The 17,367-nt window shown below is 41.9% G+C and overlaps 1 protein-coding gene across 2 annotated transcripts in view; it reads left to right on the top strand.

Annotated features, from left to right (window-relative positions):
• Positions 1 to 17,367, top strand: part of C22H12orf75 (chromosome 22 C12orf75 homolog) — a 46,939-nt gene that overhangs the window by 14,957 nt on the left and 14,615 nt on the right. For both annotated transcript variants that reach the window (XM_043882050.1, XM_043882049.1), the window contains exon 2: positions 2,070 to 2,094. In XM_043882050.1, the coding sequence (XP_043737985.1) occupies positions 2,070 to 2,094 (25 nt within the window). The remainder of the gene's footprint in view (positions 1 to 2,069; positions 2,095 to 17,367) is intronic.

The following is a 17,367-nucleotide window of genomic DNA, read 5'->3' as shown; positions in this document are numbered from 1 at the left end:
ACTAACACCACCTGGGAAGCCCGCTGAGTAGAATTCTATTCTATTATTCTAGCCTCCTGTATCTGTATCTCACATCTTCTTTATCCATTCATCCATCGCTGGAGTTAGGTTGTTTCCAATCTTGGCTATTGTGAAAAAAGCTGTGATGAACACAGGGGTGTATATATCTTTTCGAATTAGTGTTTTTGTTTTCTTTGGATAAATGCCCAGGAGTGGAATTGCTGGATCATATGGTAGTTCTATTTTTAATTTTTGTGAGGAACTTCTGTACTGTTTTCTGTAGTGGCTGCACCAGTTTACATTCCCACCAACAGCGCAACTGGTGTCCTTTTTCCACATCACTTGCCAACACCTGTTATTTGTTGTCTTTTTGATAATAAACATTCTAACAGGTATGAGGTGATATCTTGTGGTTTTGATTTGCATTTCTCTGATGATTAGTAGTGTTGAGCATCTTTTCATGTACTCATTGGCTATCTGTATGTCTTCTTTGGAAGAATGTCTATTCAGATTATTTGCCCATTTTAAAATAAAGCTGGTTTCTCTCTTTCTCTCAACCTCTCTTTCTCGCTCGCTGTTGAGTTTTATGAGTTCTTTATATATTTATAATATTAACCTCTTATATCAGATATGTAATTTAGAAGTATTTTCTTCCATTTAGTAGGTTGCTTTTTCATTTTGTTGATAGTTTCCTTTTCTGTGCAGGAATTTTGAAAATTTGATGCAGTCCCACTTGTTTATTTTTGCTTTTGTTGCCTTTGCTTTTTGAATTAGATCCAAACATTAATTTCTAAGATCAGTGTCAGGTCACTTACTGCCTATATTTTCCTCTCGGAGTTTTATGGTATCAGATCTTACATTTAAGACTTTAATTCATTTTGAGTTAATTTTTGTGTATGATGTGAGATAGTTGTTTAGTTTCATTTTTTTGCATACGACTGTCTAGTTTTCCCAAGACAGTTTATTGAAAAGACTATTCTTTCCATGTTTCATATTCTTGCTTCATTTGTTGTAAATTAAGTGAGCATGTATGCATGGGTTTATTTCTGGGTTCTCTATTCTGCTGCATTGATCTGTGTGTCTGTTTTTTGCTGAAACATACTGTTCTGATTACTATAGCTTTGTCACGTAGTTTGAAATAAGGAGCATGATGCCTCCAGATTTGTTCTTTCTCAAGACGCTTTGGCAATTTGGGGTCTGTTGTGGTTCCATAGACATTTTAGTATTATTTGTTTTATTTTCTTGAAAAATGTCTGGTATTTTGATAGAGATACATAGATTTTAAAGAACTTCACGGTAACTTTTGAGAAAGATATTCTTATTTTCCTCATTTGACACGAGGGAAGTGAAGTTATAAGAGGTTAAATGATACTTAATTCCATGTAGCTTTCAAAGTTGGAACTAAGTTCTATTTGTTTAGGTAAGGATATTAGGGGGCAGAAGTGCAGATGGAACTGTGTTGTGGGCGGAGAATCTGTGATAAGTGAGAGGACTGGGGTCCAAAAGAGATGGGTTGTTTTTGGCATGTGGGTGGGAAGCAGAAATGAGAGGGTTCAGTAGCAAATAGGATAAGAGTTGGAAATGATTGTTACTCCTTTTGGAGCTGGGCTGGCATCTTTGAGACTTCCCAATTCATTTAGGATGTCATCTCCATTTTTGTCATGTGACTTTGCTTTACTTTTTGATTAGTGCATAGTGTAACATAACAGTTCCATGTAGGTACCAGCTTAGAAGTCGTGTGGCTTAGAAAAGAAAATATTTCTCAAATTTGTTACTGTATCTGTAAAATTAGCAGATTAGATTGGGCTGTCTTGTAAAGTTCCTTTCAGAATTAGCACTTTATAATTTATAGGAATTGTTAGAAATGGAGAGAATAAATTCTAAACCTAAGATTTGGCTTTTTATGATTTTCCTGTTCTCCTTTTTCTTCTTTTGTGAGATGATCTTTCAAAAAATCATATTCTCAACTCATCTCTTGAAAAAGTTATTTTAGTTGAATATTGGGCTTAAGATTTTTGTACTGGTGTTACCAAGATAATGAGAAAATATCTTTTTCTATTTTTTCCCAGGCCCTGGAGGAGCAGCTAAAGACGTGTAAGTACTTAATATTATGATTTTCTAAACTGTTTCTGAGGAAGACACTGTTTTCATGATCATGACCTTTAGATACGTAGGTTTGGCTGAAAAGACATGGAAGTACTTTCTGTACTGAACACAAATCAAGGCTTTCATTTGATTTGTAACTAAAGTGCTATTTGAATAAAGGGATTATTTGTGGCTTTTTATTTTAGCCTTTCCGTTGCCCTAGCACTTTAACCCAGAAGTTTATGCAAGGGAAATGTTTAATTGTGTTTCCATCCTAGCTTGTGTAGAGATTTCTTCTAATCGCAAGCCTGTGATTATGGCAGAATTAAGCACCTAGCTTCTATGACTATGCAACATCTTAGAGTTTAGCCTTTGGGAAGGGTGGGAGCCAAGCATTTACCAAAGACACACTAAATCGCTTTGAAGTTGAATAAATAGACATTTGAGTGAATGTGTATGTCCATTCAGGGTCATCAGGATTGAGTTTGAGGGTTTCCATCATGCATCTTCTTTGCATCTTCCTACCTTGATTCTAGGTATAGACAGGACACTGCAGTAGTTCACTATTTAAGAGTGTTTGTGGCACTGGGAACTATATTCAATATTCTGTAATAAACCATAACAGAAAAGAATATGAAAAAGAATATATATATAAGACTGAGTATATACACATAACTGAGTCACTTTGCTGTATTATACACCAGAAACTAACACAACATTGTAAATCAACTATAGTTCAATTAAAAAAGAGATAAATGCATATGTTCTGGGAAAAAAAGTGTCATTTAGGGAGCTGGGTAGTGAGGGTGGAGTAGGGAAGGGAGAAGGTGGGAATGAAGAGCCCCCAAGGACAAAAGTAGAAAAAAGAGTGTTTGTGGTCACTCCATGGGTTGTGGGACCAGCCTCTGTCCAAGCCACTGCAGTCGGTTTGGAGGTCACAACTGCTGGTGCCACACACACAGACCAAGAGGGCAGGAGAAGATGTGTTACTCACATAACGGGGCTTTCTAGAGAGCTCAAGGCGGTCTCTTAAACTGGTCCATTCGGTTTGCATGAAGGACGGGGTAAGTGGCTTTCTTTCTTATTATGAGTGGTGCTGGGGGTGGGTGGGGGCGGTGGGCAGAGGAGTGCCTGGCTGTCTCCTCCCTCTTGGCACCCTTGAAGGAGTTCACAGGTTTTTTTTTAGGCTTGCACAGTTGTGGGGCAAAAGGATCAGTGGGACTTGAAAGCTTTTGTCACAAGCAGAGTCTGGCATTTATATATATATATATAACCAAAAAGGAATCCAGAGAAGATTAGATTAGGGCTGTAAAGTTTTGGGGGGATTAAATAAGCTTTTCATATGGAACTTGAGGTACAAAGGAAGCAGTGTAGAACACTTCAGTCTCCTGGCTGCAGTGGTTGGGTTTATTACCAAAGCGTCTAGCAACAGTGCGTTCAGCATCCTTACGTGTTCCTGCTATGGCAGTGCCTCCATCTCTCCTTCAGTCTCTCCCTTCCTTTTCTGTACGTTGTTGCCAGGTTAATTCCCTGCCCTTTTAGGATCTCTGCTCCCAATTTTAGATTAGTCTCCATTGCCCATGGGATTGAGTCCAGAATCCTTTGCAAAGAGGAAAAGGCCCTTTAGGTTCCAGCCTTTAGGAGAAGGCAGCCCTGCAGTCAGGGAGTGACAAGGTCAAGGACCCAGCGGGGAGCTGGGCGCTCTGAGACCACGCTCAGGGTCTCAGACCGACTTCCTGATTTCCGTCTTGGCCCCTTGATTTTCTTTTGCTCTTCCCTCTGCCTGGAATGGTGAATTCTGTCTGTAAACATCCTGTCTATTCTTCTTGGCCTATATCTTATCCTTTATGAGAAGAACATCCCTGATCTCTCTGTTAGTTGTGGTATCTCCCTCTTCTGAACTCTTATAGCAGTTTGGATTTTTTTCCATTGGGAATTGAGAGAAGTCCCCTCTCGTTCATAGTATCATGTTGGGGACATAGCTAGTGTGTAACGAATGAATCTCATTTTTCTTTAAGGAGAGATTGATGTTGTGACTTCTTCTTTCTTTTAAAGGTATGGAAATTTCTAAGAAGATTTAGTGATGGCTTTGTGGATGTTCTTGTCAACATTAACTTCTCCAGGACAAGACATGCCATTTAACTATAACTACTTTTAAATTGTTAATTTATTTTTTCTTTTTGACTGTGCCAGGTCTTCGCGCTGATGCTGCGGCTTTTCTCTAGATGTGGCAAGCGGGGCCTACTCTCTAGTCGCGGTGCGCGGGCTTCTCTTTGTGGTGGCTTCTCTTGTTGCGGAGTACAGGCTCTAGGGCATGTGGGCTTTAGTACTTGCAACACATGGGCTCAGTAGTTGCAGCTCCCAGGCTCTGGAGCACAGGCTGAACAGTCGTGGTCCACGGGCTTAGCTGTCCTGTGGCATGTGGGATCTTCCCAGATCAGGGATCAAACACGTGTCTCCTGCAGTGGCAGACAGATTCTTTACCACTGAGCCACCAGGAAAGTCCCTTACCTACTTTTTAAAATCTTGAATTCACTAGATGTAAATGTCCTGTGACTTTGTGTACCTCATAACTTCTGTAACTAAAAAGATATAATTTTATTCAATAAGTGACCCTTTAAAAATAAATTGGTAGATTTAATTGGAAAAAGTTAAAGAAAGTATAGTATTTTTTTCCTTGCACAAAAGGTATATTCAAACCATTTTTTTAAAAGCAGAAGCTGTAGATTTATAAATCTTGACTGTAACATTAGAGGGTGTCATGAATGACGGAGGAAACCAAGAAATTAAGACAATTTAAACTTTTAGTATGAAAATTTAAATTTTTTGTTTTTGTTTGTCATCTAAAGAGACTGATCCCAAATTAAAAGAAGTGGCCAGACCCATGTCATGGATGCTGAGAGTACAGAACTTCAAATAGAGCACCCAGTATATTATAGAGACCACATAAAAGTCTTTTGAGGGGGGTTGTGATTGTTTTTATAAGTCAGAATCATTATAATTGCTCCTTTAATATATAATCAATGCTCTAGGGACGGTTTGGGATTTTTACAGTATCTCCCTTTTACTATTATTTGCCTGCTTTCTATAGGCAAGAAACCAGGATATAATAAATAAAATGATATTTTTGCCCTAGAGCAGGTCAGTGCCTACTGGGGACTAAACTACAGTGTAACAAGTGCTAATTATTAAAATAATCAAAATGTAATGCTAGTCTGGGTCCTGAAGGGTGAACAGGAGTCCGTGTGAGGAGGGGAAGAGTGGCAGGGCAGGGGAGAGAACACAAAAAGAGGCCCATGGGTGCCAGAGAGCCTCATGCTCTTCTGGAAAGTCGGCCAGTGTTCCGGAGCCTGTGGCGCAGGCTCAGACAAGTGGAAGATGAGGCTGGTGGGCCGGAACCAGCTCGTGGAAGGCCTTTGGTGGCAAGCTGGTCATGGCACTTGATTTTTATATGCATTCGAGAGCCATTCAGAATTTTAAGGTGGGGACTTCCATGACTGTGTTTGGGCTTTAGGGTGATGACTCCCAGGGCGGTGGGCTGTGTGAGATGGGGAGGGGTGGGGGCACAGCAGTGGGGGGCTGAGGCCCCGAGAGGGTCAGGCAGCAGACAGGAGCACAGGTGACGATGCATTCAGGGCGCACCTGGAAATGTCATTGATAAGACCTGCTGAACGACTGAATAGGGAAGAAAAGGAAAGGAAAACCTGAGGTGAAATGATAGCTCTGCGGTTTCAAACTCGAGCCAAGGGAAGGAATGGCTGATGACCCAAGGAGGTCACATGAGCTAAAGAGAGAAGAGAAGCCAATGGATGCAACGTGATGGCTATGCTGGTCACTGGGGGATGTGGTTTCAGTTGAGTGGAGTGAGTACCAGTAGAGTCAGATGGCCGTGAACTAGGAGTGAGGAAGTGATGCCTGGTTTTTTGTTTTACAATATTAGGCAGTAAGGGATGGAAAAATGTGGTAGCTTAAAGAGGAAACATATTTTAAGAAATATATTTCTGTTATAAAATAAATACTAAGGAGATTTGTAAACCACAGAAAAGCATTTTAAAAAAGAAAAAAGAAAAAAAAATCAGCTATTATCCTACCATGAGAGACAAGCGACAATCAGCATTAATATTTTACATTATTTCCTTCCATTTCTTTGTGATTTTTTTCTGCTTGATTGTGTGTATGGGTGATTTTATATACTGAAGTCTGATTTTATTTCTCTATTTATTTTTACAGAAGAGACAGAGGGTGCACCAATAGGTGAACGTATAGGAACCAGTAGAGTGAGAAAAGCTGAGGGTGGTTTGGGGAGGGGTTATCTGTGTGAGGGAGAGAATAATTGATGGATGTAGATTCTAGAACATGCAAGAAGGATTAAAAACATAGAAGGTTCACCTTACCAACTTGAGATAAGGAAGAAAGCATGAGTGAAGATATATAGAAATTTAATCATCATAAGACAGACCTACATGTATATCAGGGAGTGAGACTTTGTTTTTCTCACTCCCTCTTGTCAAAATTAAGCCACAGAACACTCACATGCAGAACAAAATAGAAGTGAATTCAACTTGATGACATTTGACTGTTTTCACAAACCTGCAAAATCAACCATGCTTTTATTTTATTTCAGCGAATTATCTTAGCTATTTGGCACAGATAGGTTGTGTTGGGATATTTTTGGTTGGAAATGGCAGAAGCCCAGCTTAAACTGGCCTAAACAAACAAACATAAAGGAATTTATTGGCACGTGTAACGGAAAAGCTCCAGGGGTTCAGCCTTAGTCACAGCTTGATCCAGGTGATCAAATGACAGGAAGAAACTCTTTCATCTTTGCTTTCCTGTGTTTGGCTCCATCCTGAGGCAGCTTTTCCTCAGTGGTGATGGAGATGGCCAGTTTTTATCTCATTGGCTTAATTCCCATGAAAAAAGAGCTTGTCTTTCCCTGAAGTTTGATCAAGTCATAGCGCTAGGCTCTCCCTGGCCAGGACATGGGGTCAGGTGCCTCTCTCTGAACCAGTCCGTGGGCCAGGGACACGTGGGTTTCTCATTGGCCAGGCTTGGGTCACGTGCCGACTGCTGGAGCCAATCAGTGTCGTTAGCCTCTCCTAACCTTAAATAGTGGGAGAGCCGTGCTTCCCACACCAAAGAAAAATTGGGATGTTGTTACCAAAATGGGAGAGAATTATAACAGGGCAGGCAGAGAAAAAGCAGGTGCTCCATGTAGGTCAACTTTCATATTATTTCAAAATAATCTTTTGATTTAATTTTTATTGAAGTATAGTTGCTTTATACTGCTCTGTCACTTTCTGCTGGATAGCAAAGTGAATCAGCCATATGCATACATATATCCCCTCTTTTTAGGATTTCCTTCCCATTTAGGTTACCACAGCGCATCAAGTCGAGTTCTCTGTGCTATGTAATAGGTTCTTGGTAGTTATCCATTTTCGGAGAAGGCAATGGCACCCCACTCCAGTACTCTTGCCTGGAAAAACCCACGGACGGAGGAGCCTGGTAGGCTGCAGTCCATCGGGTCACTACGAGTCAGAGACGACTGAGCGACTTCCCTTTCACTTTTCACTTTCACACATTGGAGAAGGAAATGGCAGCCCACTCCAGTGTTCTTGCCTTGAGAATCCCAGGGACGGGGGAGCCTGGTGGGCTGCCGTCTATGGGGTCGCACAGGGTCGGACACGACTGAAGTGACTTAGCAAGCAAGTAAGTTATCTATTTTATACATGGTAGGGTATATATGTCGATCCCAGTCTCTCAATTCATCCCACCCCTTAATTTTCAGTGTGTGTGTGTATATATATGTTTTACAAATATATTTGGATAAGAAACAGTATTAAACAAGTTGAATCAAATTTAATGTTTGCCTTTGAAAATAAAAGATCATAGCCTCTCAATTTAAACAAGGTTTTTCAAATACTTCTTTCATTTAAAACTTGTAAAGTGATATTTCATTAAGATTTTTCTGACAAAGCAGTTTTATTGTTATGGAAGGTAACAGCTATAGAGAAAAATATCTTGGAATAAGTTACCATAAAACGCATCAAACCTCTGCCTTTTTAAAAAGCTTAAATTACATATCTCTGGTCTTGAGTTTCCTTGGAATCCTTTATAAATTTCCCATGTCTATCTGTGTCAGCTGAGCCCTTTCCTGATTAAAGATCTGAGTGTATCTGATAACCTTGTTTCTCCTTTGTGAAGTGACATGCAAGGCTGTTTTCTGAGGGTGAGGTAGCTTACTTACTACTCAAAAATGTTACCCATTTTCTGGGGGTAGGAGCGTATTTAGCATTGAAAAAACCTGCATTTTGGAAACAGAGACCTGAGTTTAAACTTCTGTCCACCCTTTACTGTGCATGCGTGCTCAGGTGTGTCTGACTCTTGGCGACCCCATCGACTGGCTCCTTTGTCCATGGAATTCTCCAGGTAAGAATACTGGAGCAGGTTGTCATTTCCTTCTCCAGGGGATCTTCCCGACCCAGGGATTGAAACTGTGAATCCTGCATTGGCAGGTGGATTTGTTACCAGTAGAGCCATCATAACATTGGGATAATATTAACTGTTCAGAGTAGCCACCTTCATCATTATCATCATCATTCTCAAAATTAAATATTAAAATCATTTTAATAGCTTATCTTTATTGAGAACTGCATACCATAGAGTGAATTCTAGTACTTGAAGTACATCATCTCACTCACTACCCCTGATAATGTGATGAAGACAGTAGTGCTTTTTCATTTTACAAATGGGGAGATGGGACACAGAGAAGTTAAGTAACCTCTTAAGGGTTACGATGGTTATTGACAGTATACTTAGTATCCTAGCATAATACTTGGTATTATGTGTTGTCCCCTCCCTCATAAATTGTAGCTAGAATTACTAGGTGGTTTAAGGGTTGTTGAAAAGATTTGGCAGTGCCTCTATCATGAATCACTGATGGGAAAAGTGCATCAAGGGCCTCGCTGTGGTTAGAAATCTCACATTCCCATTGGTTGGTCATCAACACATGAGTAGATTTTCCTCGGTAGGACTCTGTGGAGTAGCAACAGGCAGAGAAGCAATTGGGCGTGTTCATTCAGGGATAGAGAGGGATTGGTGACCAGCAAGTGTTGCCGAAATGTTTGACTACAAGGCACTTGCTAGAGAGAGGGGGAGGGGACGCACCAAGGGGCTGAGAAAGGGTAGAGCCGAGACGGTGGGTGGACTGGAGGCTTCTTTGGGATTGGTTGGGGGGGATGGGAGATCAGAGGAAGATTGTTTTCCCCCCAGGGAGTGGAGTTGTCTGCTCTAAAATATGAGAGGTGAAATAGTTGCAGGAACTAAGCTCCATGGAGCACCCATGGGAGTAAGTTATTAGAAGAGCAGTAAAAATTTCTGGGGTAGAGGAAGTTAGCAAAATGTGAAGCAAGAGGTCGACTGAATGGTTTTCATGGGATTTAAAATTGTCCAAGATAATGATGGTGAGAAAGAAAACCTTTGAGCCCAGGCCAAAATCTTCAGTGCATCCGGGGTCTGTTATGGCAAGGTTCTGATGCCAAGAGGAGAATTTTGGAGTGAAAATAAAATTGATCTCAGCTGAAACAGTGCTTTGGAAGTTGGAAGTATTCTGGCTCCATCTCCTGTTTGGAGACACTGGGACAAGGGAAAACTAGCTGCTTATTCCCTAGGTTTTGAGAAAAGTGATACATCAGGGAAAACAAGGTTCCTTAAGGAGGAGAGAACATTCCTGCCTGCCTTGTAGCAAAGGATACTTCTACAGCCAATATTGAAATAATCCAACACTGTGTGCTTCTTAAAAGGAGAGCAGGAGAGGGGTAGGGAAATTGCAATTTAATTTTTGACCCATTAAACCCCATTCGAAGAGCGAATGTTACTGAAGTTCTCCGGTAATATTATGCATTCTGGAAGACAGAAAGGGACCAACATTGGCTAAAGGGTCCAACCCAGGAGAGAGACTGAAAGCTAACTACTGTCCTAAGGAGTTTTGAGATTGTGAAGACATGAATGAGATTACACATAGGCCCAAACAGTCAGTGATAAAACATTAATTCTGTCCAAAATCATATGTAATTGAATGCTTGGTGGAATTGATTTGAATTTCCCTGAAAAGTAAGAGTCATCGTAAAAACCTCTTACAGAGAAAATTAAATGATTGCACTTTATTTGGAGGACTGTAGAGTGGGTAGAAGGAAACACTGTCAATTAATAAGCTTATTCCAAAAGTCAATCATGAATGGTAACTAAAACTAGATCATTGGAACTACACAAATGATCCCCGGAGGTTTTCATATTCAAATTGTACTGTTTACAAATCACAAGCTTGGCCTCTTTTGTTACACTGCAAATAGGGAAAAAGAAAAGACTGCAGACTGTTTTCTACTTCTTAGATCATCGTTAATAAGAATAATGCTATATTTAGAACACTTTTCTTGATGAATAAATGAAAAATAAATAATTTCTTTGCCATGGAACTATGTTGTTCTGGAAAGCTTGGCAAATGAGAACTTTCTGAATTTTAAGGTAACTGTAGCCACCATGCTTGAGGAGATATTAATTGGAGTGGCTGGCGGCTGCCTGATATTTATCATCTGTGTTTGTTCTGGCGAATGCGCCTAATGTATCCATGCCGTGGGTTCATTATTTTACCTCTGAAACCCTTCTGTTGGTCCCTCAGGACAGCTATTTTATGCAACCCAGAAACTAAGCAAATATAGTGACGAAAATATTTTTATTACCAAGTGCTACTGAGAAAGAAAAAAAAGTAGTGGTTTGTATTTGCCGTAGTAACTCAGAATAAGGTCTCTACATGATCGTTGATAAATGGACATCATAGTGGAATAAGAAGGGGCTTCTCTGGTGCCTCAGACAGTAAAGAGTCTGCTTGCAGTGTGGGCAACTTGGGTTCAATCCCCTGGAGAAGGAAATGGCAACCCACTCCAATATTCCTGCCTGGAAAATCCCATGGATGGAGGAGCCTGGCAGGCTACAGTTCATGGGGTCGAAAAGAGTCATACATGACTGAGTGACTTCACATGGTGGTATAAATTGATGAAAGGCTTTAGGTGTTTGGTGTGGCTATTTAGTTTTATATAGGTATATGCACAAAATGGGCTTCCCTGGAGGTTCAGTGATAAAGAATCTGCCTGTCAATGCAGAAGATGCAGGTTCGAACATCCCTGGGTTGGGACGTGGGGAAGATTCCCCTGAAGGAGGGGATGGCAACCCACTCCAGTATTCTTGCCTGAGAAATCCCATGGACAGAGGAGCCTGGTGGGCTATAGTCCACGGGGTCACAAATAGTCAGACATGACTTAGTGACTAAACAACAATGCACAAAATACATTAATGAAGAAAGAACAGGCAGAGGAAAACCAGCCAACCCCGAAGAGCAACCACAGACATGGAGCTGGCTGGAAGGCAGCTCACCTTCTGGAACCTTGACTTAAAAGCAGTCCGAGCTTATTTATAGTTAGAGAGAAAGTCAGTGTCTCTGGTTCATTTTGAGAAGGTGTGCAAAGCTAGTAGGAAGCAGATGGGTGTGTAGTGACTAGCAAATCTGGATCAGTATAGACAGTCAATCTGAGAAGGGTTAGGAAAGAACCATGCTGGTTTCACTGGAAGTGGGCTAGAAGTATTTGGTGGAAACTTAGATGTAAGAAAGTAGTTTTGAAACTAACGGTTGCTTTTTTTTTTTTTCCTTTTTCTCACATGGCCTCAAATCAGGGCAACTTTGGTGAGACAGAAATCACTAAACACTGTACCACTCTGCAAGGGTGTGTCATTTTTAAACTATCAACTGTGAATTTAGCTTTTCAGCAATCCCCAGAGTAGGGGAGATGATAGACTAGTGGTCTACCCTCAGTCATGCTTGACTCTCCAAACGTTTTTATTGATGCAGTGGCTGAGAATCTGAGTCAGAGCTTGGGCGCGGGTGACCTAACTGCAGGAGCTTATGGTGAAACTCAGTGGGTGACTTTAACCTTTTCTTTCTCCTTGTACACCTGTCCTTTGATAAAAGAAACTAAGTCTTTGCTAACAAAAAGAGACCCAGTGATAATTAAATGCCCAGTGTATTTTTATAAACCTAGTCCAGAATGATTAATATGTGTTCCATGGTTCTTAGGAAGTGTTTCTTATGGTTTAAAAGTTTTTTTTTCCCCTTAAGATGGGATGTGACCTTTTGTTTAAGTAATATTGTGCTGCTACATTTTTTTCTCAAATATGATGTCACTTTCCACAAATTTTCAAATGCTGGGTGTGTGTTAGTCGCTCAGTCATGTCCAACTCTTTGCCACTCCACGGACTGTAGCCCGTCAAGGCTCTGTCCATGGGGTTCTCCAGGCAAGATTACTGGAGTGAGTAGCCATTCCCTTCTCCAGGGGATCTTCCCAACCCAGGGATCGAACCCAGGTATCCTGCATTACTGACAGATTCTTTACCATCTGAGCTACTAGGGCAGCCCACTTCAAATACTGTATATGCTCAGAAATAAGACACTGTCTTGAAACCAGAGAAAGCAATATAACAATAGGCTTTTAGTCATGCTTCTGGAAAAAGCAGGTTTATCACATAAGTTTATTCTGTAGCGTATTGGTTCATGGGATTTGAAAATGGAGGAAACTACTTGCTACAATTAATCTAAGTCCTTTAGTACCATTTTGTTCCTTTACTCTTTGGACCTGAGAAGTATGTCTTCTTCGAATATGCATCCTGGGCATGACTCTAAAATGGACAGTGCAACCCAGCTCTTAGTTCCAGCCCCTTCCTTGGGGCCTGGCCCCCTTTCTCATATGCCTTTCCCGTCATTGACACTGAGGCACACCTGACAAATAATAGAGAATTTGAATTTGTAACTTTTGCCACCAGGTAAAATCAAACTATATTTAAATCATGGCCTTTCCAGACCCTTAAAATTATTCAAATATATGGTTGCCTACACCACTGAATAAAAATGCCAGCCCACCTGCTTCTCCGTACTCACTCCTCTTCTTCACTTAGTTGTGGCGGTCAGAAATCAGGGGTGTGTGTGTGACTTTCTCAACTTGCTGCATTTGTCATGATATTAAGGCATTAGAACTGTGTTAGTTGGCAGGGCTTTCTGTTAGCTGTTTTAGCTTCAGTTCCACATTTCCGGGAGGAGTCTGTGGGCATTTAGTCCCTGGTTAGATTAGAGACAGCTGTTGTAGCCTCTTCTATTTCCCATTTCCTCTCTCTCGAGCAGTAGACTGGCGTACATTAGAATTAAGGTGGAGCTAATGAAGAACTGACTTGCTCTCCCAATCTTTGCCAGACAGAAACTTTCTATTTTCCTAGCAGGGCCTTTGAGAATAGGGTAGACCAGCTAGGTAGGAGGCATGGAGTTGGGTCCCCTCGCCTGGGTGGTTGCCTTGTTAGGGGGTAGTTGTCTTCCTCAGGACCTGCTGCAACCAACCCTTATTGTTATTGGGCCCAATAGTAGATGAGATCTCAGGGTGCTCCCACAGACAGGCACAAAATCTGGCCTGGGAGGAAAGAGCTTATACTGCTAAGTAATTGCAGGATTTTGTAAGTTTCTTTTACTACAATCCTTGGGAACATGTGTGGAAATGGCTTCTAAGGGTGTGAGACCAAGGAGGAAGGAGTGTATAAGGAGACTGAATTTATTATTTAACAGATTCTAGACTTAATAATTCAGTTGCATGGCTGGGACTCTTAACAGTTTAGTCAACTTGGTTGATGAACTGAAGGAGTTTACACTCTCACCAGGGGAGGAGTATGTCAGAACTTTCCTGGTGTGATGGGGAGGAGGGAATACAAAGGTTTGCAGAGATAGGAATGCTGGTATGGATTTTTCAAGTGTGAGCTGCTCCCCACTGCAGAGGAGACCCCCTTCCCCAAGGCACTGAGCAAATTGAGAAACACATAGTGAAGGGAGTATCCAGGGGGGTCATTCTCTGTAACGTGGCTGTGACAGTGGGAGATGCTGCCCTCAAGACGGGTTCTTTGTTTCCTTAAGGGGACGGGATCCCAGAGAAGCAGAGGTCAGGAACTCAACCACCCAGTCAAGAGGGAGGGGATATATGTGTACTCACAGCTGATTCACATCAGTATACAGCAGAAACTAGGACAGCATTGTAAAGCAACTATGTGTGCATGCATACGCAGTTGCTCAGTCGTGTCCGACTCTTTGTAGCCCACCAGGCTTCTCTGTCCGTGGGATTTCCCAGGCAAGAAGACTGGATTGGGTTACCATTTCCTCTTCCAGGGGATCTTTCCAACCCAGGGATCAAATCCACGTCTCTTGCGACTCTGGCATCGGCAGGCAGATTCTTTACCCCTGAGCCACCTGGGAAGCCCCAAAGCAACTATACTCCAATGAAAAAAAAATCAAGAACTCAATCACCCAAGACAAGATAGGCATACTCACCATCATGGGCAGTAGGATGAAGAGGCACATTGTTTCATCTTGGAAGGAATTTTGAGAATAGCTGGTTGATCACACTTCCCTGGGGATAAATGAGAAGCATAGCCTCAAGGTTCCTTTTCTCCCTTTATGTTTTGTAAGAGGAAGACTTCTGGTGTGTGAGCCAGAAACTTGAACTGAGATCATCACAATGGAAAGGCATGGCTTCTTAACCCAGTTTCCAGACTCAAGTCAGATTCAAAGTGATCAAGGCCGCATTTCCTTGAGGGAATTTTAAACATGGCTACATACATTCATGGTAGAGATTCTTTCATGTCTTCTCAGAGTGTGTTCATTCATTAGAGCACCTGTGCCCAGGACAGAAGGAAGTACCTGGACCTTCTCGAGATTTCTAGGCACTGGCTCTGGTTGATATTAATGCCTGAGGATGCAAAATGCCACTCTGGGCCATCAGTCCATGTGTGGGCTTATAGTGGTCAGGGAAGCAATGGAATTTTGGCTAACCTGAAAACTGTGGTGAGTCCAATAGTCTGCAGATCCCGGGCTCTGGTCATTTCCTTTGTTTGTGAGTTCATAATCAGAGTAGATGTATTTGGAAACTGAAAGAATTCCCACATTGGCTGTCATGGTAGGAAGGATCAAGTAGAAGCCCATGGAATTTCCCTTCGTACCAGAATAATATACAAACAGGAACACTGAATTCCTGGGGTTGCAGGAATTAGTGCCCCTACCAAAGATGTGGAAAAATGAAAACATGAAGACACTTCTCATATCTCCTTTTAACTTGTCTGTTTGGCCTGTGCAGAAGGCAGATTTATTTTAGAGAGTGACTTTGGATTCTTGTAAGTTTAATGAAATGATGATTCCAACTTCAGCTGCTGTTCAACGTATGGTATCTTTACTGAAAACAATCAACATAGCCCCTAGCTTCTGTTATGCAACGTTTGTCAAATGCTTTATCTCTGAACCAGTTTGCAAGGATTACAAGAAGCAGTTTGCTTTTACCTGGTAAGGTCAACAGTATACCATTGTAGTCTTGCTGCTCATTCTGTATTCTGCAATATCTTGATGTTATTGACACCTTATAGCACATCATACTGGTCCAGTACATTGATGACATTATAGAGATTAGACCTGATAAACAGGAAATAACACATCCTTTAAATACTTCAGTGAGACACATTCAGTCCAGGGGGTGCAAGATAAACCTCAGTCTTGCTACCAAGTAATGTATCAGTTAGTGTCAACTTAGGGTAAGGGAAACTACATTAGCTGAGAATTTACCATTAGGAATTGATTAAGCAGGTCATGGAGGATTGAGGATGTGAGAAAGGAAGACTGAGATAATAGGGAGCATCATATCAGGAAGTGGCTGCGACTCCTAGGGAAGGGGTGACAAAGGAAAAAGGTTGGGGTTGCCAGAATCTAAGAGCTGGAAGAGGAGAGGGGTTCTCTGGGCTTGGGATGCTAACTTCTGGGGAGAGGGCGCTGCCAGGCCGGTGTCACATCTGAATTTTGTAATCCAGCAGGAACCACAGCTGGAGGCCACATAGTATCCGTGGCCTGCCCACTTGAGCTGTGATGACCAGAAAAAGAGTGTTAACAAGGCTGGTCCCATCAGCCAGCTCCTGGGCTGCTGCAGGCAGGAGCAGCGCGCGGAGCCAGAAAGGGCAGTCCTTTCCCCTTTCCTGCATTTTGTGTCTCTCGAGCATCCCCTTTGGTGGAACCGAACGGGGAGCCAGGTGGCAAAGGAGGCTGTTGCTCCGAGTCCTTGCAGTGTGTGGGGAGGGGGGGTCCCGCACAGCTTCCCCGCAAGAGCAGATTTTGTCTGGATAGGCCACACAGTTGTTCCAGCTGTCGACCGCTTGGTGGTAATAATTTGTGCGGGTTTTCCTTCCCCCTTATTGACGTCAGCCTCCATCCTGGTGAAATTGGGGCTGGGGCAGGAGAAAAAGGGAGGGAAATTGGTGAAAGTTGCCTTCCCCTTTTTGTTTTTTAGGCAGTTTGATTTATGGTACGTGGTCCCTTCCCTCCTATACCCGTGTGTTTTGGTTCTCTTGGTAGAAGCCTTATTCTCAAGGTTTATTCCCCTTTGTGGTAAATTCAGGGGGATTCTTGTCCCGGAAGGCCTTCATTCACATTTCCCGTCTTCAGTGTCTCTGCTTGTAGGCACCTGGGCGTTGACTCCTGAACTATGTCTCAGAACTGTTATTTAGAAGTGGACCACTACCCTGAAACTTCCAGTTTCTTTTTCTTTTTTTAATTAATTTATTTTTTAATTGAAGGATAATTTTGCTTTACAGAATTTTGTTGTTTTCTGTCAGACATCAACAAGAATCAGCTGATTCACAGTACACCCATGTCGCCTCCCTCCCGAGGCTCCCTCCCATCTCCCTCCCCATCCCACCCTTCCAGATTGTTACATAGCTCCTGTCTGGGTTCCCTGAGTCATATAGCAAATTCCCATTGGCTGTCTGTTTCACATATGGTATTGTAAATTTTCATGTTGCTCTCTTTATACATCTCACCTTCTCCCTCCTTCTCTCCCTCCACGTCCATAGGGCTGTTCTCTATGTCTGTTTCTCCATTGCTGCCCTGCAGATAAATTCATCAGTGCCATCTTTCTAGATTCTGTATATGTGCATTAGTATGTGATATTTATATTTCTCTTTCTGACTTATTTCACTCTGTATAATAGGCTCTAGTTTCGTCCACCTCATTAGAACTGACTCAAATGTGTTCCTTTTTATGACTGAGTAATATTCCATTGAATATATGTACCACAGCTTCTTTATCCATTCATCTTAATGGACATTTAGTTTGCTTCCATGTTCTAGCTATTGTAAATAGCGCTGCAGTGAACATTGGGGTACATG

The sequence above is a fragment of the Cervus elaphus genome, chromosome 22, assembly GCF_910594005.1.
Source record: "Cervus elaphus chromosome 22, mCerEla1.1, whole genome shotgun sequence".
NCBI lineage: Eukaryota > Metazoa > Chordata > Mammalia > Artiodactyla > Cervidae > Cervus > Cervus elaphus.
The sequence above is the reverse complement of the archived record's forward strand: the minus strand, read 5'-3'. Positions and strand labels throughout refer to the sequence as shown.